The 22,699-nt window shown below is 46.8% G+C and overlaps 1 protein-coding gene across 2 annotated transcripts in view; it reads right to left on the bottom strand.

The window, feature by feature from the left end:
• Fxyd6 (FXYD domain containing ion transport regulator 6) overlaps nucleotides 1-22,699 on the bottom strand; it is a 38,471-nt gene that overhangs the window by 2,728 nt on the left and 13,044 nt on the right. Inside the window, exons 2-7 of one of the 2 annotated variants that reach the window (XM_045145323.1) lie at nucleotides 3,297-3,359; nucleotides 2,354-2,389; nucleotides 2,154-2,228; nucleotides 1,222-1,258; nucleotides 476-525; nucleotides 7-56 (exon numbers count right to left, since the gene is read on the bottom strand). In XM_045145323.1, the coding sequence (XP_045001258.1) occupies nucleotides 28-56; nucleotides 476-525; nucleotides 1,222-1,258; nucleotides 2,154-2,228; nucleotides 2,354-2,389; nucleotides 3,297-3,354 (285 nt within the window). In that variant the 5' untranslated portion in view covers nucleotides 3,355-3,359 and the 3' untranslated portion in view covers nucleotides 7-27. Of the gene's footprint in view, nucleotides 1-6; nucleotides 57-475; nucleotides 526-1,221; nucleotides 1,259-2,153; nucleotides 2,229-2,353; nucleotides 2,393-3,296; nucleotides 3,360-22,699 lie in introns of both variants that reach the window. The other variant, XM_004667407.2, reaches the window with a different exon arrangement.

Genomic DNA, 22,699 nt, shown 5'->3' with positions numbered 1-22,699 from the left:
TCTCACCTTCCCACCAGAGGCCACACCTCAGTTTTCTGCCTTCTGGGGCTCCGCCGCTGCAAAGAAAGGCAGACCGATACAGGGCGTGGACCCTCAAACCAGGAGGGTCACCGTGCTGCACGGCACCCACGCCAGGTGCTGGGGTTTCCAGTTATCAATGTGTGATGCCAATTTTTGCCCTGCTGCTCCAGAAATGTGAGCTGTGGGTCATGGAATGTGGGTAGTGATGAAACAACATGAAGTCTGTGCCTGATACAAAACAGGCACTGTCCACATAATGACGGTCACAGTAGCGGCCTGTTTGGTATGGGTGAGGGGACAACGCTGCAGACGTGCTAGAGAGCCCTCACCCAGCACCCACGAGGCATGTCTGGTGCATACCAAGGAGGCCATGGCACCCGGCACAAGAGCCCCCCTGAGCCAGATGGACCCTCCCCCACCCCTCTCCATCTGGGCAGGAGTTACAGCAATTTACCATTTGTGGTGATGAGATTCTCCACCTGAGCCTCCTCATCCCCTGGAGCCCTGCAAGGAAGAGACATGGCTGTCAAGGGCATCCAGGGCAAGTGCCAGGCATCACCATTCTTGCTGGTGCATGGCCCATTGGACCTGTCCCCTCCAAGCCCTCTGAGGGGCCCAAATACCCTATCAGGGTGCACATGGGACAGAAGCAGAGGAAACTTCTGGGCATCTCTCAGCGTTGGTCCCCAAGAAAGCCCAGCACAGGGAACGCGGTCCAGGAGTGCACGGGGTCTGGGTGTGGCTGCCACAGAATCCACCTTCTGAGGTGCAGAGCTCCTCATTGGTGGTGTGGGCTTTCAGGTAGAAAGAGCAGACAGACGTCTACTCAGAGCACAGAGGCTGGTGAACAGGTGAGAATTGGGGCACTGTTTTGGGGTCTAGAAGAGAATCTGACCCTCAGGAACAGCCATGAGACCCTCTGCTATCTCCTCCAAGCCCAGCTGTCTCAGGGGTCTCCAGACCCTTCCAGCACCTTCTTACCCACGACCCCCCCTCCTTACCCTTAGAGGAGGACCTTCAATGTTTAGACTTCTCTTTTGCCCCCAAATCACTTGGCAGTCCTCAAATTCATACCCATATCCCCCACATTCTCTTTCTGAGACAAGAATTCAAGACAATGACCACTGGGCTCGTGCGCCAGAGGCCCTTTCCTGTCCCTTCTCGTGTTACCCCCGATGGCCACAGTCCAGGCATCCTTACCTGGGCTTCTGATTGAAACTGCATTTGCACCTGCGACCTGAAAGATAAATCACCTAAGGTTGCGCTCGCTGCCAGCATGAGCTCTAGGTCAGGCCCCTGGCCTGGCCACAGAAGAGCTGCTGTGCATCTGCTCAGGTTGTAGGACTACAATGTACACAGTACCCCTAGACCTGGGTGATGCCCCCTGCCACCACTGCCACCCTAGGTTGACGCAAGGTTGACTGAGGCCAGGTGTTATGGTTATGTGTCTCAACACATGGTCTCCAGCTCGGGGGCACTGTTTTGGGATGTTGGGGAATCTTTGGGAGGTGCGGCCCAGCTAGCAGAAGTGGATTGTTGGCCTCAGGGGTGATATGCATTTCTGGGTACAGCCTGAGGTCTGTGCTTCCTAGGTGGTCACAGTGTGAACAAGCGACAAGCTATCTGCCATGCCTTCCCCACTAAGACATACTGTCCCTTCTACCATGAGCCAAAATAAACCTCCTCCACTTAAGTCGCTTCTGTCAGGTAATATGTCACAGCGATAAGAAAAGCAATGACCACACCGGGGTAGCAATATTAATAGCTAGGACAGCCATGCCATTGCAACGACATGCACATGCATGTGCAGCCCCAGGTCCTATGGGGAAGGTATATACAGGGACACTTTCCTTGGAGCACACTGGAGACAGCCCTTCTCTCTTATCTCCTGTGACTTCCCAGGTCCCGCTCCAGGGATACAGAGTTGCTGACTATCTTGCACCTACACTTTCTTTGATCACAAGTCACCATTTTATTGTGTGTTTATGATGTGCCTAGCCTCATATTAGGGCCTAGAGACGAGACCACATGGGTGCCACACTGTGTCCTTCCCTTTCCCACAGACAGGGCAACCAGGTTTTTACACCATCCCCACCTGATGAGCAGCCACAGAGAACAAGGGATAAACTTACTTAAGATGAGGAGGATCCCAACAGAGAAGAGGACCACAGCGAACACCAGTCCCCCAATCCTCAGGGTCTGGTAGTCTACAAAGGAACCAGGGGTGAGGGATGGAAAAGGGATAAGTCCAAGAGAGCACAGCTATCATCCTGGATGGGACTGTTAGCCATCGGAGAAGGGGCTGCATCCTGGGATCGCTGACGCTACTCACCATAATGGAAAGGGTCCTTTTCTTTCTCCTGCTCAGCTGCTGTAAAAGAAGACAAAATGGGGGATGGAGAGATGGCTTAGCTGTTGAGCGCTTGCCTGTGAATCAGCCTAAGGACCCTGGTTCAAGGCTCGATTCCCCAGGACCCACGTTAGCAAGATGCACAAGCTCATGCATCTGGAGTTCGTTTGCAGTGGCTGGAGGCCCTGGTGCACCCATTCTCTCCCTCTCTCTGACTTTTTCTCTGGCTTTCTCTCTGTGTCAGTCACTCTCAAATAAATAAATAAATGAACAAAAAAAGTTTAAAAAAAAAAAAAGAAGAAGACAAAATGGTCAAGAAGAAGGCAGCTGTGCCTCCTGGGACTTCTCACCTGCCTGGCAGGTCTCAGTCCTCACATATGATTCTGGGGAAGCAGGCCCATCTGACAGAGGTGCTGGAGATGTCCAGAGGGCAGGCCTGAGTTTAGGGGTTGACTCGAAGGCCCAGCTCAGAGCTTCAGTGAGGTTCTGTACCCACAACACACCCACATTTACCGGTCTTTCTTATTCTTGCATCACCCTAAAAGGCAGGTTCTATCTTGCATCTTGTAGATGGAGACACTGAGACCAGAAAGGACTCATGACTCGCAGAAGGCCAGGACTGGTTAATTACGGTCTGCGTATTGGAGGACAGGGCTTTGGAGACTTAGGATGGAAATCCACCAGAGCCCGGGGGTACTTAGAGGTCTTAACAGCAGACAGAGCCAAACCCTAGTGAGGTGACCTTGAGGATTTGGGGTTCAGGACTGTTTTTCAGGACTTCCTCTGCTCATTGAAGGGGAGAGACTATGATCAGACATGAAAGACCTGCGATCCCTCAAACCTAATGTCCTAAAGTGCCAGAAACTTCCACTAGAAAGGGCTGTGGCTGCTAGCTTGGCACACCTTGGTCAGAAAGGGCTCTTACCACTTGCCAGGACCACAGGAGCCATCAGGCTGCAGAGGAAGATCAGCAGCATCTCCATGGTGTCTGGGGACAGAGGAAGAAGACATTACTCCCTGGATAGGAGGTCCCCTCTCCAGCTGTCACCTGACTGGAGCTTGTCATAGACCCAGCTGTATTGGTGCCCCTGTGACGTGGGGCGACTTCAAACCATCTGTACCATTGGTATTTATCAGACTTCCAGCATGCTCTGCTTGGTCAAGTCAATGAATTCAGTTGAATCAGGACACTTAGCAGGCATTATGATGGACCCATCACATGGCAGGAACTGAAAAGCTCACAGAAGTTAAATGACCCACACAGAAAGCAGAAGGCGGCAGGGCAGTTAGTAATTCCTCTGGCAAGGGGCCCTTAGGGCCGAAGCCTTAAAAATCCCAAGGCCTTTGGAGGTAATCCCACTGATTTCCTTCTTTCTGCACCACCCCTCTGTGAACATCTCTAGTTCACTAACAAGTGAGGCTTCTGGCCTGGTTTCCATAGCCAGCAACACTTCCATTAGACATTCTTGGACGCTTCAGATTGAGCAGGGGGCTGGTGAACCAGTATTCCTCTAGTCCAGCCAGAGGGCGGTTGAAGACCATTTGCAAATCCTGACGCACGTGATATGTCTCCTCTCAATGCACGAGTCAGGGCTTCCAGAGGCTTTTGGTCCTGTTCCTCCCAAAGGGTGACTTGACTGCGTAAAGGAAATCTGAATGCTGCTTTCTGAGCATCTACCCTGGGCTTCCTTTCCCAGAAGACACTGAACTCCCCACTCCGAAGCCTCTGAGCCATGTCTCTAGGTGGTTAGAGGCAGGACTCAGGGTCAGCTAGCCCCATTCTGGGATAGGTTTCTGTAGTCACACACCTCACTCCTGGGATGAAAGGCAGCCACGCAGAGCAAGAGAAAAAAGGAGAGGAACTTGGGTCAGAGTGTGCAAAACTGTTTAATCTTTCCCATGTGGGCCAAAACTGCCATGGCCTGAACCCCTGGGCATCTGTCCATGGCCAGGCCCATGCTTAATCTGAGCTTGGCCACTTCCACTTTCCCCAGGGTATGAGCAAGCAGCCCCTCTGCCGTTCGCTGCTCAGCCACGAGGGGGCAGTATAACTACATGCAGAGCTGCGCTACAGCCAGTCCTCCAGCAGATAAACATACAAAAATGCGTGTAGGGCTGGGAGATGGCTAGGTTGGCCAAATGCTTGCTCTATGAACATGAGGCCCTGAAGGCAGGTCCCAGCAGGCATACAAAAGCTACGTATCTGTATCCCAGAGCTGAGGAAGTGGAGACGGGGGAACATCGGGACTTGTTGGTTAGCCGGTCTGGCAGAATCAAATAGGGGAACTCTGGGATTGGTGAACCACCTGTGTCAAAAATACAAGGTTGAAAGCAACCAGACATGGACCTCTGGCCTCCACATGCAGGTGCATACATATGTATGTCAACGCAACAGGAAAAAATATAGAAGTGTATAAAAAGAAATGGAGGGCTGGAGAGATGGCTCAGTGGTTCAACATTCTTGCTTGCAAAGCCTGCAGGCCTGGGTTCAGTCCCCTAGCATCTTACGTAAAACCAGATTCACAGAGTGGAGCATGCATCTACAGTTCACTGGTGGCAGCAAGAGGTCTCAGTGTGCCTATTCTTTCTCCTAATAAATCAAAATACTTTTAACATAATTTTATTTATTTATTTGCAAGCAGAGAGAGGGGGGCAATGGGCGTGCCAGGGCCTCCTAGATGCATGTGCCACCTTGTGCATCTGGCTTAAGTGGGTATTGGGGAATTGAACCCAGGTCATTAGGTTTTACAGGCAAACCCCTTAACCACTGATCCATCTCTCCAGTCCACAAATATTTTAAACAATAAAAAAATGAGCCGGGCGTGGTGGCACACGCCTTTAATCCCAGCACTCGGGAGGCAGAGGTAGGAGGATCACCGTGAGTTCAAGGCCACCCTGAGACTACAGAGTTAATTCCAGGTCAGCCTGGACCAGAGTGAGACCCTACTTCGAGAAAACAAAACAAACAAACAAACAATAAAAAAATGTAGCATACACTATGATGAAGCTAGTAATAAGATAAACACCCACAAACAAGTAACTTAACTAGAATGTTGTTGTATTTACTTGCATTTTTTTCTCCAATATGTCCCCTCCCCCTTTCACAGAGGTAATTATCACACTGAACAATACTGTCCATGGTTAATATAGAATTGTACCTAAAATATGTTAAGAAGGCAGATCTCATGGTAAAGTAGTTTTACCTATATTTGTAATATATATATTATAAATACACATATTTCATATGCTACAAGATTCACTGTTACAAGTGTATAACTCAACAGCTTTTAGTATATTCACAAGGTTATGCAATCTGCAACTACATTAAGTCTGTATGTCTCCAATTCTGAACAGCTCCTACAAAAATAACGATAAAATGCATGGCCTTTTGTGCCTAGCTTCTGCTCAGCATGTTTGCAACATTCATTTATGTTATTTATTCCTGTCTCTGTTTGAATAATATCCTACTGTACGAATATATGTCTTGTTCTTGTTTTAAAAATATATTCAATATACAGACTCAATGACATCTTATTTAATGTGCTTTTATAATTATGATATAATATCCAGTTTCCTGGGATTAGCTTTACTCACTATTATTTTCTAAGATTCATCCACATTCTTACATATGGCCATAGTTAATTTATCTTTAATATGTAATATTCTGCTATGAGAGATAAATTATTGTGTTGATCCTTTCTCTGGGTGGTAGGCATCTTGTGTATTTTCACAAAAGTTATGGCTAACTATAAGTAATGTGGTTATATAATTTCATGCATGCTGCTCAGTATATACACACCACTACGGAGGGCACTGGCTTTTCAACAATTTTGAGTACTAAGATAAACAGTTCACATTACAGAGCAGTAGAAACATGTATTCATGTATTCTAGAAAATGTTCTCCCCAGCACTGAGTATGCACTACACCTTCCATTTACTTTGTGGCTTGGTCCCTTGAGTCACACTCTGAAGTTAGAAAGTAGGGTATCAGATAAGTCTAGGAGTGAAGTCACTTACCGGGTTGTATAGTATGTAAACTGTCATCTGTACACAGAAATTTTACTTCTCTTCTGGTGAGGCTGGCCCCGTTTTAACATCCCATTAACTGGGGATGTGACAGGTCCCATTACTCTACATCCTTGTCAACCCTCAATCTTCATAGACATCTTAGTTTCTGTCACTCCAAAGATAAAACATGTGATCTTAGTTTGATCATTTAGTAACAAAGCTAAGCTACCAAATGTTTATTTGCCATTTCTGTTTCTTTAACAATGACGGGTTTTTGAGTTTTCTGTTTTTCGTTCATTTTGCAAATTATCATTTGCTCAATCTGGACACTAAACCTTTGTCATTAAGTAGTGCAAAGATCACTTCTCAATTTCTGGCTTGACTTTGGTTTTTTTATTTTTTTAGAGACAGAGAGAGGGAGAGAATCGGCATGCCAGGGCCTCAGCCACTGAAATTGAAATCCAAATGCTTGCACCACCTAATGGGCATGTGCAACTTTGCACTTGCCTCACCTTTGTGCGTCTGGTTTACATGGAATCTGGAGAGTTGAACATAGGTTCTTAGGCTTTGCAGGTAAGCATTTTAACCACTAAGCCATCCCTCCCACCTTCTGGTTTGACGTTTTAACTTTTAAAACTGTCTTACAATGAACAGAATTTCTTAAGGCCAATGCAAGATTGTATGCAATGATTTTTGTGTGTGTGTGTGTGTGTGAGGTAGGGTTTCATTCTAGTCCAGGCTGACCTGGAATTCACTCTGTATTCTCAGGTGGCCTCAAACCCATGGCAATCCTCCTACCTGTGCTTCCCGAGTGCTGGGATTAAAGGCATGTGCCACCATGCCCGGCTGTATGCAATGCTTTTTGTTTCTTATTTAAAATATTCTTTCTCACCTTCAGGTCAGCAAGAATTTTCTTCTGAAAATGTTTAAAACTTAATCTTCCACATTAACAAAAATTGAGCCAGCACCATGCTGTTTTTGTTACTATGGCTCTGTAATATAGCTTAAAATCAGGTATGATGATACTGCTAGCCTTATTTTTGTTGATCAGCAACTTTTGTAGCTATTAGAGGTGTTTTCTTGTGCTTCCAAATGAGTTTTAGGATTTTTTTTTTCTATTTCTGTGAAGAATGCCATTGGAATTTTGATAGGAATTGCATTAGATATATAGATTGCTTTTGGTGAGGTTGATATTTTCACAATATTGATTCTTCAAATCCAAGAACAAAGGATGTCTTTCCATTTCCTAGTGTCATCTGCAATTTCTCACTTGTGTGTTTTAAAGTTTTAATTGTAGAGATCCTTCACTTCCTTGGGTAGGTTTATTCCAAGGCACTTTATTTTTTTTTATTTATATTTTTAAGCAATTGTGAATGGGAGTGGTTCCCTGATTTTATCCTCAGCATATTTGTTGTTAGTACGTAGGAAGGTTACTGATTTCTGTGTGTTTATTTTGTGTCCTGCTATTGCTAAAAGTGCTTATCAGCTCTAACAGTTTGTTGGTAGAGTCTTTATTGTCCTTTATTATTTTTATTTATTTATTTATTTATTTATTTATTTATTTATTTATTTATTTATTTATTTATTTATTTGAGAGAGACAGACACAGAGAGAAAGACAGGTAGAGGGAGAGAGAGAGAATGGGCGCGCCAGGGCTTCCAGCCTCTGCAAACGAATTCCAGATGCGTGCGCCCCCTTGTGCATCTGGCTAACGTGGGACCTGGGGAACCGAGCCTCGAACCAGGGTTCTTAGGCTTCACAGGCAAGCGCTTAACCGCTAAGCCATCTCTCCAGCCCTTTATTGTTCTTTATTTATAGAATATTATCATCTGCAAATAATAATTTGATCTCTTCCTTTCCACTTTGTAACCCTTTTACGTGTGTCTCTTGCTTATTGCTATAGCTAAGACTTCCAGTACTATATTAAATAAAAGTGGAGACAGTGGACACCCTTGTGTTGTTCCTGATTTTAGTGGAAAAGCTTCAAGTTTTCCCTCATTTAGTATTATATTGGCTGTAGGTTTGTCATAAATAGCCTTTATTATGTTGAGATATGTTCCTTTTACTATTCCCGTTAGTTACTTTAGGACTTTTACCATGAAGAGATGTTGGATTTTCTCAAATGCCTTTTCGTCATCTGTTGCAGTCCGGTTCGCATTGCTGGTAGAAATCACCCAAACAAGAGTAGCTTCTGGGAAAAAGAGGTTTATTTTGCCTTACAGGCTCAAGGGGAAGCTTCACGATGGCAGGGGAAAACGATGACATGAGCAGAGGGTGGACATCACCCCCTGGCCAACATAAGATGGACCATAGCAACAGGAGAGTGTGCCAAACACTGGCATGGGGAAACTGGCTATAAAGCCCATAAGCCCGCCCCCAACAATACACTCCCTCCAGGAGGCATTAATTCCCAAATCTCCATCAGCTGGGAACCTAGCATTCAGAACACCTAAGTTTATGGGGGACACCTGACTCAAACCACCGCATTCCACCCCTGGCCCCCATAAACTGATATCCATACATGATGTAAAATACAATGCATTCAGTCTGACTTTAAAAGTCCCCATAGTTTTTATCAATCTCAATGATGTTCATACATCCCCATAGTTCAAGATCTTTTAACTGAGCCATAATAACCAAACTATAACCTCAAAAAACCCATAATGGCACAGAATAAGTATTCACACTGCAAAAGATGACATTGGGCATAGCAAAGAAACATTCAACCAATACAAGATTTAAAACAACCAGGGCAAACATCAAACCCTGTAGCTTCAAGTCCAGCAACTATACCAGTGACAAGTCTTCAAGTCCGATAATTCTAACCAGCAACAAGTCTCTGGCATTCCAATTCCGCCCCTCCAGCTAGGCTACTCACAGTCCTGGGAAACTTCATCGGGGCCGGCAGCTCCTCGGCAGCCATCTCATGGTCCCGGCATCTCCACTGGGTCTCCACTGCAAGCCACGGTTCATCCTCATGGCCCCATGGGGTCTCTATGCAGGAAACCAGCAAACCTGCTTCACACTACCCATGGCCATTTCCAAAACACAAGACTGTGTTGCAAACTCAATGACCCTCTTTCCAGCATTTCTTATACTCCACAATACCAGGTAGGGTGCCAATTTGTTAATCCAGGGGGAATAAAGCAGACTTTGAAGAACAGGACACTCCTTGAGCACTCAGGCCCCTTCAAAAGAGTTGACATTCTTTTTGTTGCCCCAGCGCAGGTCAGCTAGCCCAGTCTCAAAGGTTGTAATCTCTCAGTTGCAGCTGAATTGGCAGTAGTTCACCCAAAGATTTTTCTTTCTGTGCCATACCCCTCTGCACACACCAGTTCATTTCTACGCAAAGCAACCCTGCACAACTTCTCAGGACATGGGCATAAGAGCAAGCTTCTCACACAAACTGCTAGCCCAGTCCAGGCACAGCTCTTTCTCACCCTCATAAGCCAAACCTCACAGTCCATAGTTCTTACTGCATTCAGGTCTTAGAGCTCAGACCAGAATAGTCCATTAAGCTGTACTTACAGCACTGCAAGACATCTCTTAGGCCAAGGTTTCAACTCCTTCCACTTTCCTCTTGAAAATCAGCTACAAAAGGCTGAAGCCACATAGTCAGGTGTCTAGCAGCAATCCCACTCCTCGGTACCACTTTACTGTTGCAGTCCGGTTCGCATTGCTGGTAGAAATCACCCAAACAAGAGTAGCTTCTGGGAAAAAGAGGTTTATTTTGCCTTACAGGCTCAAGGGGAAGCTTCACAATGGCAGGGGAAAACGATGACATGAGCAGAGGGTGGACATCACCCCCTGGCCAACATAAGATGGACCATAGCAACAGGAGAGTGTGCCAAACACTGGCATGGGGAAACTGCTATAAAGCCCATAAGCCCGCCCCCAACAATACACTCCCTCCAGGAGGCATTAATTCCCAAATCTCCATCAGCTGGGAACCTAGCATTCAGAACACCTAAGTTTATGGGGGACACCTGACTCAAACCACCGCATCATCTATTGAGATGATCATGTGGATTTTTGTCCTTCAGTACATTGATATGGTGCATTACATTTATTTATTTGCACATTTTAGACCATCATCTGATGAATGGATAATGAAGATGTGGTACATTTATATAATGGAGTTCTATTCAGCAGTAAAGAAAATGAAGTTTGCAGGGAAATGGATGGATCTGGAAAGGATTATACTAAATGAAGTAACCCAGGCCCAGAAAGCCAAATGCTATATGTTCTCTCTCACATGTGGATCCTAGCTATAAATGGTTAGACTTGGATTTGAGTTGGAGTAAAAATCGGTAGCAGAGGCCAGTAAGATAGAAAGGGGCTATAAGGGAGGCAGAAAGGGTGAGGATTTAAGGAGATGGGATTGAATATATGTAAGTAGATGAAGAGATTACTGTGGGTGGAATAGCCTAAGTGAGGTCAGGCGAAGAGATTTAGTAAAAGAAGACTGGGGGGAGGGTTAAGAAAAATTTAAGATGTTATGAATAAGCCATATGGAAATCTACTTTTCTCGATATAACACACCCAGAAGCCATAGATTGTTAATAGAAAATTTTCAGTGCCAGGGATGGGATACCTTCCAGTGAGTTGTTGGCCAAAGAGGCCCCTGATGCCCCCAAAATATTACAGGCCATTACTGAGGCTCTTGGTTTCCCACCAGAAATAAATAAGACCCTACTGCTGGAGACTCTGTATAATTTGGCTGCAAAGTCACTGAGAAATGAAGCTGGAACTGAGCTGAAAACCTCCTCCCTGTAGACCAGCTAACAGAAAGCTGGCAGAAGCGATGCTGCGTGCAGCCCTTTGGGAGAGAGAAGTCATCAGTGATGATAAACAACAGTGGACACTGCAAGCCTAAAGTTTGGCCAGCCAGGCAAAATGACCTAATGGGTATAATAATGGTAAGTCTGTTATGGGGGAAAACACCTGCCCTTTAATTGGATTGGAGGCCTGCTCCATGGCAGGGAATACAGGCCTGATACTGAAAGCCCAGTCAAAAGCCTAAGGTGATTCCAGGTCAGCCTGGACTAGAGTGAAACCCTACCTCAAAAAACAAAAAGCCTATGGTGGAGGAGGTCACAAGCCCTAGGGATGTAATGCCTGCTGTTGTCTGGCTAAATGCACATATTATGCTCACCAAACAGCCCTGTAAGCACTGTTCTTAAAGTTCATTCCCAGATATTAATTCTACTCTCACTTTTCATTAGAGAAGCTTCTCTTCAGATAGCGGTGACCACTGGGATGACTCAAAAGGCACCACAGTGCTGAGAAGAAGTGACAGAGGAGGATTCAGCACTGAAATATCGCTATTATACCCTCCAAGGCTCAGGGTTCATGGCAGAAGAGGTGGCAGAAAGAATGTTAAGAGCCAAAGGAAGCGTAGGACTGCTTACAATGCAATCTTCCAGGGACAACTTGGTCTCAATATCCATGACCTCACAGTGCCTTCACAATAGCAGGAAAAGATGATGACATCAAAATTAAAGTCAGACTAAGCCGAGTGTGGTGGCATACGCCTTTAATCCCAGGATTCGGGAGGCAGAGGTAGGAGGATTGCTGTGAGTTCAAGGCCACCCTGAGACTACAGAGTGAATTCCAGGTCAGCCTGGGCTAGAGTGAAACCCTACCTCAAAAAACCAAAAAAAAAAATTAAAGACAGACTAATTGAGAGGGGGAGGAGATATGATGGAGAATGGATTCATGAAGGGGAAAGTGGGGGGAGAGGAGAGAATTACATGGTTTATTGTCTCTAATTATGGAAGTTGTCAATAAACAATTGTAAAAATTAAAAAAAAAATTTTAGACAGGGTCTGGTTATGTTACCCAGAGCAGTCTTAAACTTCTGGACCTAGTTGACCCTCCTCACCCTCAATGTGGATTTACTTCTATGTGTTTACTTCTGTTGTGTTTCTCTTGCCTGTAGATTCATCCTTCTCATAAATCATGGAAAAATTCTTGGGCAGAATTCAAATACTGCCCTTCTTCCATTCATCCTATTTCTCTTTTCTATGACTGTGGTTTGAAAATAATGCTAATTGTCGTCATTATGTTTTGCATATCACTGAGCTGCTTTTTCATATTTTCTACTCCTTGCTTCTCTGCTGCTTTCTGAGTGATTGTTTCAGATTTATTTCCCACTTGCTTTTCTCCTTTTAACCATGCTAAGTCCATCCACGTAATTTTCTCTTTCAGTGGTTATGTTATTCATTTCCACATGGTCTACTTGGTTCTTTGTCAAGCTGCCTGGTCATTTGATTAGTCTTTGTTGCCCACTCATTTATGTGATCTAATTCTTTTCTTTCAATGTTTTCTACATGGTTGTTTTATTCTTCTATATTTAATTGCAGTGTCTTAAATTCTTGGGGCTATTTGACTTTTGGTTTCTGTGCTCTTTAAGCAATGCATGCAGCAGGCACCTTCTCATTGCTGGAACAAAACTCCCAACCGGAAGCAGCTTCTGGAAGAATTGGCTTTATTTTGGCTTACAGTTTCAAGGGGGGAGTTTTGTGATGGTTGAGAAAGCACAGCAAAGACAGCAGAGTGTCTCATCTTGTCACATCAGCCGGGAGGAAGCAGCAAGAGTGAGCTAGCTTATACTGGCAAGGGAGGCTGGATTATAAACTCCACGGCCCGCCTCCAGCGACACACCTCCTCCAGCATTGCTCCAACCTCTCAAAGACCCCGCAAGCTGGAGACTTAGCGTGAGGCTGAATCACAAACACCTGAGGGACATTTTGCATTCACACCAACACAGTGTTTCATTTTTCCCTGAGCTTAGTAATTTTTAATTACAGGTTCATATTTGCTAGATTTTAATGGGAAATTGACAGCCCTAAAAAAAAAAAAAATGAAGTGCTCTTCTCCAGTGAATTTGTTTTACTTTTTCAGGGAGACTGAGGGTGGCTGAGAGCAACATACCAGCCCTCTCAAGGGTCCTGGGCTTAATGTAGGAATCTTGGGTTTGGCTTCCCAATCTTGCTGGCCTCATCACTTGTTATTTCCCAGAGGTCAGTGATGTCAACTGGCATCACTCTAACAGTAGCTCTGCCTCAATTCCATTGACACTTACATAATCCAGTGCTGCTCTGAGAGCAAAGGCTTTTAGCTGGATTACTTTGTCATTGCTGGGATAAAATGCCTGAACAGAAACAACTAAGAAAGGAAGGGTTTGTTTCAGCTTACAATTTGAGGGTGCAGTCCCTTGTCTGGGCAGGGAAGAATGGCAACAGGTCACCTGCATCCATGGTCAGGAAGAAGAGAGAGATGAATGCTGCTGCTCAGCCACCTCTCTCCTTTTCATACAATCTAAGATCCCAGCCCATGGAATGGTGCCACTCACAGTTAGGGTGGATCTTCCCTCCTCAATTAACCTAATCAAGGTAGTCCCCCAAGGTCTTATCCAGAGGCTGGTTTCCAAGGTGACTATAAGTGCTGTCACATTGACAATCAATATAAACTATCATGGAAGAATTGTTTTCCTTTTTTATTTTTTCAGTTTTCCATAGTGTTTGGTATGTGGGAAGGAGTGGTGACTAGTCATAGGTATCTTCCTTCCTTCCTGTAGGGCAAGCCATATGATAACAAATCTGTGATCCTATGTTTCATAGCAAAAAGTTTTTTCGATGATTCATGCAGTTCTGCTGTCCTAAATATACTTTTCAAAGTAAGAATGCATTTTGTACACCTGCTATGTATAAAATTCTTTCCTTCACTCTTTCCTGCTACCAGGACAAAATCCCATCTCCAAATGGTATATTAAAAATACATCCCTTGCTTAGGAAAAAACTAGGAGGATGGAGCTGGACATTAAATGCTTTAAATTAGGGAGCCAAGGAGATGGTTCAGCAGTTAAACATACTTGCTTGCAAAGCTTGCTAGCCTAACTTCAATTCCCCAGCACCCTTGTAAAGCCAGATGCACAAAGTGACACATGCATTTGGCATACCAATTTACTTTCTCTCACAAGTAAATATTTTAAGAGCTTCAAATTAGGGACTGGATGAATGGCTTAGCAGTTAAGGCATTTGCCTGTAAAGCCAAAGGACCCAGGTTTGATTCCCCAGGACCCACATAAGCCAGATGCACAAAGGGGCACACACATCTGGAGTTTCTTTGCAGTGGCTGGAGGCCCTGGGGTGCCCATTCTCTCTCCCCCTCTTTATCTGTCAAATAATTAAATAAAAATAAAAACTATGGGGACTTTAAAAAATATTTTTTTAAAAAGCTTCAAATTGAGCCGGGCATGGTGGTGCACGCCTTTAATCCCAGCACTTGGGAGGCAGAGGTAGGAGGATTGCCGTGAGTTCAAGGCCTCCCTGAAACTCCATAGTAAATTCCAGGTCAGCCTGGGCTACAGTGAGACCCTACCTCAAAAAACCAAAAAATAAATAAAAATAAAAAGCTTCAAATTAAAAAGAAAAAGCCTTCAAATGTGGCTCATGCCTATAATCCTAGTGTTTGTGAGGCTGAGTCAAGAGGACTGCCCCAAGTTCTAGGTCAGCCTAAGTATAAAATGTGACCCTATCTCAAACACATAAACAAAACTCCTAGTGACCTTTGTGCAAACATTGGCTTTAAAGAGCCAGGGAGATAGGTAAATAGGCCTCCCAGGACCAGAGGAAGAGGGATGGGCAAGCAGGGACCCTCCTGGAGTGAGACGGTACCAGGGTAAGTCTTCAGGCACAGTGGGCAGAGCTCAGGTCATTGCCGTGTCTCCCCCTCTACCCCAACAATCTCCTCCATAGACGCTCAGGGTCAAGTCAACGCCACAGACACGAAAATGCTAGAAGCTGTACTACCCGAGGTCTGCAGGGGATAGACAGGTGAACAAGATTCAGCCTCAGCTACCAAGGAGAGGCAGGCTTGCCTCAGAAAATGCTAGAACTTCGGAGTACAGACCACACACAAGACGGGAAGAACAGGGGACCTGGGAAGTTTTCATGGGGGAGCTGACGTTTCAGCTGAACCTGGAGAGCAGGATGGTATTCTTTGATAGATAAAGGTGGAGAAAGAGAGAATATTCAGGCAGAGCCAACAGCATAAGCAAAGGCAGAGAGAGGAAGGAAGAAATGGAAGGGAAGGATGACAACAGTAATTCCGTTCAAGCTCAGTTCAAGTTGACTCTCAAGGCCCTTCACTCAATAGCAGCTACCTACACAGTCTTTTCTAGAATCATCGAATGAGGCTCAGCGGGAGAAAAGCCTTTATCCACTCATAATGTCTGCATGGTATAAGAGGAGCCGTGACAGCAGCCCGACAAGTGTTTCCATTTCCAGTGGCAGACGCCTCCCCAAACAGTGAGGAATCCAGTCTGAGGAAAGCACCGCAGCGGGTGGTGAGAACCCAGATAAGATGATTGGAATCAGACTCTAGGAGATCGTGAATGGCAAACTGAAGTGTGAAGACCTGTCTTTGTATTCTAAAGAAAACATTGCTGATCTACTTGCAGTGTGCTGAAAGAAACTGTCATGAATGTAAGAAGGGGCTGAGTGACCATCCTTCAAGTTGCCGCTGGAGCCTGGGCTGCATGGGCTGTCCCCATCAGACCGGTCTCCTGCACGTCTACCTCTTGGCACCCACACCTCTTTGAAGGATCCTATCAGTGGTACAGCTGGCACTGGCCGGGAGTCCAGTGGCCAAGCACATACACAGTCTGAAGGGACACAGATGCCTTTGTCTCGGCTGAACCAAGGAATTCTATCCTAACCTCTCCTCCCTCTCTGGCAAGGTCCTAGCATCGCCTCCCCTCCCAGTCTCCCCACATTCCTTTGCTCCCGCTTGGCCGGGAGGAAGCCTGGAGCCTGCTGGATGGGGGGGAGGGGGGGGCTAAGATTGGGAGGCGTGATAAACCTCATTTCCAGGCCCAGAGTTGAAGGAATCAATGGAAGAGAGGAGAGAAAGAATGCTCAGGGAAGGGACACGCCAGTCAGGACTGGGTGGGCCTGGGAGGGGAGCTCAGAAACACTCCATGAGCTTCAGGGTGTATATGAGAAAGGTCTTGTGTTGAAGTTCTGGAGCCCTGTTTAGAGCCCTCAGAACCTGCAGGGCCAGGACAAGGCACCCAAGAAGTCATCACTGCTGGAGCAGGGGTCTCCAGGCCTTCTCATTGTCCTGATCACCACTGCTTTAGGACCACTCAGACCACCGTCCTGTCTGGAACATGCGCCGGGTCCCGTTTGCATCTTCGGCAGCTCATACCTGGAAGGGCTCAGTTTCTGTTCACGGATCTTCCAGGTTCCCATCTATCTGCACCGCGGCACGCGGCTGACGCTGTGGCTGAATGCTAACTCTGCTCTCCCGCAGTCCTGCTGTTTGTACAGCCGCCTGCTGCATGTGCGGAGAATGCAATCTGAAGAGTTCCTCCGGCCATTATCTTTCCACATTGAGTCACATAATTTCACTTAATTGCTGGGTAAAATCTGCTCGGAAAGAGGAGCCACTAGTTGATGACATAGCAACGTGCTGTATTATTTCTGATTCCACGCAGCAATGAGGTATATCAGAATGCCCAGTTCTACTGTGACAGTAACTCAGACAGCCTCTCTTTGAAAGGCAGAGGCTCTAAATAACAGTGAAATTTCCTCACCCCACCCTCGCGTCTCCCTTCCCCTGCCTTCCCCGCATTGCACCTGCCTGCCTTTTTGCAGGCTCAGCCTATAAACAACATGCTCCAGGATCACCATGGGCCAGGAGGATGTCCCCGAGAGACCGCAGGTGGGGCCTACCAAAGGGGAACCTACATAGGGCCACAGGGACTTGTGGTCTAGGCTGATATACGCCAAGTGACAAGATTCAGCCTGTAACAAAGAAGCTGTCGAGAGCACTTGGCTGCATAGATTGCACAGCTAGGATGCAAGGTTTTCAGACGGGTAGAGCATCTTGGCACACCGCGCAGGGATGACATGAGATGAAGGCTCCTCCTTTTTATCTGGGAAGACTGAACTGAATGAGAGATAGACATGGTTCGCCTGCTGGGCAGGGTCAGGACCCGTCTCAGAAACCTCCATTCCTGCTTGCTGCTTCCATGTGTCAAGGGGGGTGGGGGGGGGAGCAGTCAGCTAGGGCTGGAAGAATAGCCAGAAGGTACCTGGGGGCAGCCCAGCAGGTGCCAGAGAAGACAGGTCCCTTTGGAAATGAGGGTGGGCAGGGCCATGAGGAGCAAGAGCCAAACTGACAGATTCCGCTGACTGCAGGATGACCTTGGGCTGGAGAAGCAAGCAGGTGGTGGTGGGGCCAGGGAGAGGCAATCCTTCTAGAAAGGGCCTCCAGAAAGCACGAGCCCAGCTCATCACTGGCTGAGGAGGCCTTAAAAGGTCTCTGGGACACAGCCTTGTCTCTTAAAGTTCTTACTTAACACACATAGATCATTCTTCCCGTTTCTTCCTTAATAGTAACTTACTAATGTCTTAGGAATGTAAGGGCCTCTTACTAATACATCTGTCTGCCTATGATGGTTTTTAGCCCTGGGCTTCTTCGTTGTCCTTAGGAAGCCTGGTCTTGAGCTATTCACAGGTATATGGGGACAATCACACTGTTCAGCCGGGGTGATGGCAAAAGACCTGTTCTCTACTCTTCTGTGGGAGGGGAGCCTTCTGAAAGCACCTTGTTGACATCACATAAGAAACTGGGGCAGAGAAAGTGAACGAGGGCTAGACTCCAGATTTCCACCCTGCCCTGCCTGCCTCCCCATTACGGGAGGGAGGGAAGCCTTCCACTGTCAGCAGGCTGCCCTTATAGAAAGTCAGTCCCAGAAGGCAGCTCCCAGATCACAGGACGAGCTCCCGCTCACTCAGGGCAAAGGTCCGTCATGGGCCACCAACACTGTTGCTCTCTCAAAGACCCAGGTGCCACTCTGCCTTCGTGCTCCTCCCCCCAATCCAGCAGGCTCAGATAGGAGACTCAGCCTCCTGGAGACAGGAGGTCCAGATGAGATGAGCAAAGATGTCACAGGAAAGGCCCCAGCCAACTAAGTTCCCAGCCTCCCCAGGCTCAGACAAATCCAGGAGAGAAAGAGAGGCAGCAGAATGCACAGTGCAGACCAGTTCACCCCGAGCGGGAATTAAACACTATTTACTTAGGAGGGTGATTTGAAAAAAACAAAACCACGGGTTACAGACTCATGCAGCTGATTAGGGTAGGAACAGGGAGTAGGCAGCAGAGCCAACCAGTCCATCCCCTGTCCACTTCCCAAGATTACTATAAAGGTCAAGTGGGATAACACTCATGACGGTTCTTTGAAAAGTGTACAGCCCTGTGACTCAACATTTATCAGGCGTTCTTGCCAGGCTGATGATGGCTCTAGCTGATTTGCATAATATTTTATTAACTCATTCAATCCTTACAGCAGTCCAGGGTAGTAACCACCATCATGATCATTCCTATTATACAGATGAGCTAATGAGCCAGTAAGATTCACGCAGTTTCCCAAAGCCTCAGAGTTAACGTCACAGATCGCAGATTCAACCACACATGCCCTGGCCCCTGAGGCCCTGCTTGGAACCACTTAGCTCTGTGTCTGCTAGTCACTGGCTTTGTGTCTCAAAAAAGTACCTTGACGTCTAAGAGCTTTTCCTACTTGGACTATATGATAGAATAATCACATGATCTCAGGGGCTATGAGACTGGATGGCACGGCCTTTTGATAGGCTCAGGAACTATCTGGCTGTCACAGCTCTGCTCTGAACAGTGTCGTCTCCTCCTGGAAGTCTGCTTCTCCCTGGTTAGTCCATGATCTGCTGGAGGTTGTCCCTTATAGCTCCTTGTGGCCAAAAGGAATGAGTAGGGGACTTTAATGTCCTTGCTCACCCAACCTGTCATGTCAAAACCAAGGAGGAAAGGGACAGAGAAGTCAAGTGTTAAGATATGGGGTTGGGGTGGGGCAGGGGTCAGCCAGCAGTAGCAGGTGAGAGCCAGCCAGGAGGAGAAAGCAGTAAGAAGGGGTAAGGAGGGTCCTGGTGGGACTCAGGCCATTGGTCCCTGAGCCCTTCCTGAGGTTCAGTGATGTAAGCAGACCATTCTTTGCCTGGTCTGGGCCAAGTTCCATTTCCACCATCTGCAATGACAAGAGACTGGTATGGAACTAGATGTGGTGGTATATGCCTGTGACCCTGGCACTTGGGAGATGAAGGCAAGAGAATCAGGAGTTCAATGCCATCTCTGGCTATAAGGTGAGTCTGAGGCCAGCCTGGGCTACATGAGATCTGATGGAGGAAGGGGGTATGAAAAACCTGGTCATGACAAAACTGGCTCTTTAGGCATCAAGTGTTAGATTTTACTGTTGGCATTGCTCATCTCTGCCCTCAGCCTCCTCCTTTATCTTCTTCCATTTTCCACCTTTTCCTGGGAAATGGAAATAGAAACAGAGCAGGACTGGGGGGAAAGCCCCAGTTACCTCCTCTCCCACCCTTTCCTTCCTCCTAGCATTGTCCTCCAAACACTGGAAGGGAAGGTTCCAGTGTCCTGCATTGACATGAGGTGGGGTCTGTCTTCACCCACAGATGGCTACATGACCACTGCCTTCTTCTGCCTCAAGATCAACAGCTGGGGTGAGCTGGGGTCTCGCACAGGTGGTGCAATGAGCAGGCGCCAGAAAACAGAATCACTGACCAGGATGGAGAGGGACTCTCACCAAGAAACATAGCAAACTTGGAGACACGACACACCGAGGCTAGAAGTCCCAGAGGAAAAGAAGCTGAGAAAGGGAGGCACCCAGAAAGAAGTGGGAGAAGCAGGCAAAGGAACGAGCAAAAGGCTGCAAGATGGAGCAGGGCCGGCCTAGGAGCAGTGTCCCAGCAGAAACTGAGCCTGAAAAGTGGACGGATTGGGGCACAAGGAGCTGGTGGGATGGCTCCGAAGATGTCTTGCAAGTGTGGAGACCGGAGCTCAGATCCTTAGCACACACGTCAATACTGAGTAGGTATGATAGCCCACCTGTAATCCACACACAGAGAACTCTGGATTCAAGTGAGAGACCCTGTCTCAATAGATAAGGTGGAGAATGAACATGGAAGATACCCAACTTCAATCTGTGGCCTCCATGCACTCACACACATGTGAGCCCACATGCAAAAACACATAGAGAAGCACACCCACACAGTGGACAGGAAGGACAGAGGGAGAAGCAAGAAAGGGCACGGAGCATGGAGAGAAACCCTGCATGCTATCCTTCTTCCCCTAAAGTCCTCGCTGGGACTCAGGCTGCCTGGCTGCCTCTGCCACGCCCCGGGCTCCCTAGTTGCCATGATGCTCCAAAGAGTCGAGAGAGGAAAGCACACTGCAGTGGAGTCTGCACAAGAAAAGTCAACAGACAGCTGCTGTGCCCAGGAGGGAACATCTCTCTGTTCCCTGGCAGCAGGACAGGTGTCCAGGGTGAGGCACAACAGTGCCCTACTGCACAGAGGCCAGGAGCTTGCAGTGTTCCAGTCCTCAGACTCCCCTCTGACCAGCACTCCCAATCTTGTTTCTTCCCTGGAGTCCTTCAGGGAGAAGATACTGTTGCACCCTGCAAGGGCCCCCCTCAGCTTGTCTCTAGGAGAACTGGGTCCTGATGTGCACAAGCTAGGTCAAGACCAGGGGCTATTCCTCAGGTGGCCCTGGGTCCTCCTGCTTCCTTCAGTTCAGGGGTTCTGATGTATCAGGACAAGGATTCTTACCCTCTAGCCTTGAACCTTCCAGCATTTCTACAGCTGTCAAAGAAGATGGAACAGCTGTGTTCTGCATGTTCCATCCCCTACATGGTCCTGTCCCTGCCCATGATGATGGGGTGAAGATAGTATGCCAAGTGTGTGTAAGTCATTTCATCTGCCAAACAATTTCACAAGCGTTAGCTCAAAGAAACATCACAAGAATGTATGATGCTGGTTATCATGGACATTTTCCAGGAAATGGGAGGGTCAGAATTTCATTCTGGCCCAAGGCTCTGCAGTTCGCAGCAGCATAACTGCAGTCCTCACCTAATTCTACTGATTGCAAGTGCTGTCCACGTCCTACTCCTTCTTGCTGTCTCTCTGGCAAGTGCAGCAATGCCAAGGGACTGAGGCAAGTCAGAGAGGTGGCATTTAATTTATCCCTGGAATTCAAGGATGGTTCAGCACACAAAATCAACCTCCTATGTCACATTAACAGAGCAAAGGGGAAAAACCCTACATGGCCACCTCCCAGAAAGACACAAAAGTTAAGGAACAGACGGAAACTATCACAACACAATATAAACCATAAATGAAAAGCCCAAACCCAAGAGAACATTAGAACTTGGTGACTGACACTGTTTCTCCAAGATCAAGAATGAGGCAAGGGTACCATGTTCACCATTTCTATTCAACACAGGATTAGAATTCCTAGTCAGGGAAATTAGGAAGGAGAAATGAAGAAAAGGCAGAATGTGGTGGTTTGATTCATAGGTCGCCCATAAACTCATATATTCTGAATGCTAGGTTCCCAGCTGGTGGCAATTTGGCAATTAAAGCCTCCTGGAGGCAGTGTATTGTTGGGGGTGAGCTTATGGGTGTTATGGCCAGTTTCTCCTTGCCAGTGTTTGTCACACTTTCCTGTTCCTATTGTCCATCTGATGTTGGCCAGGAGGTGATGTCCACCCTCTGCTCATGCCATCGTTTTCCCCTGCCATCACGGAGCTTCCCTTGAGTCTATAAGCCAAAATAAACTCTTTTCTCCCAAAAGCTGCTCTTGGTCGGGTGTTTTCTGCCAGCAACATGAACCTGACAACAACACACACATATATTTATCAAGCCCTAAAGACACACACATGTTAGTACTAAAACGAATTCAACACAGAAGCAACATACAAATAAAAAAACAAATAATCTGGTCCAGAAACTAAGAAAACTATTTTATTTATAATTGCATCAAAAATGAAATGCTGGGATGCAAAGATGGCTTAATGGTTAAGGCATTTGCCTGAAATGCCTAAGGACCTATGTTCAACTCTCCAGATCCCACAGACGCACAAAAGGTGATGCAAGCATGCAAGGCCACACATGTGCACAAGGCAGCATCAGTTTGATTACAGTGGCTAAGGCCCTGACACGCCAATTCTCTCTCTCTCTCTCTCTTGCATTAAAAATGAAATGCTTAGAAATTAACCAATAAAGTTGGGCTGGAGAGATGGATTAGCAGTTCAGGCACTTGCCTACAAAGCCTAAGGACCCAGGTTTAATTCTCCAGGTCCCACATTAGCCAGATACACAAGGTGGTGCATGCATCTGGAGTTCGTTTGCAGTAGCTAGAGACCCTGGTGTGCCCATTCTCTCCCTCCCTCCCTCTCTCTCTAATAAATAAATAAAAAC

Source organism: Jaculus jaculus, chromosome 3 (genome assembly GCF_020740685.1).
Source record: "Jaculus jaculus isolate mJacJac1 chromosome 3, mJacJac1.mat.Y.cur, whole genome shotgun sequence".
NCBI classification, from domain to species: domain Eukaryota; kingdom Metazoa; phylum Chordata; class Mammalia; order Rodentia; family Dipodidae; genus Jaculus; species Jaculus jaculus.
This window is presented reverse-complemented; position numbering and strand designations above follow the sequence as displayed.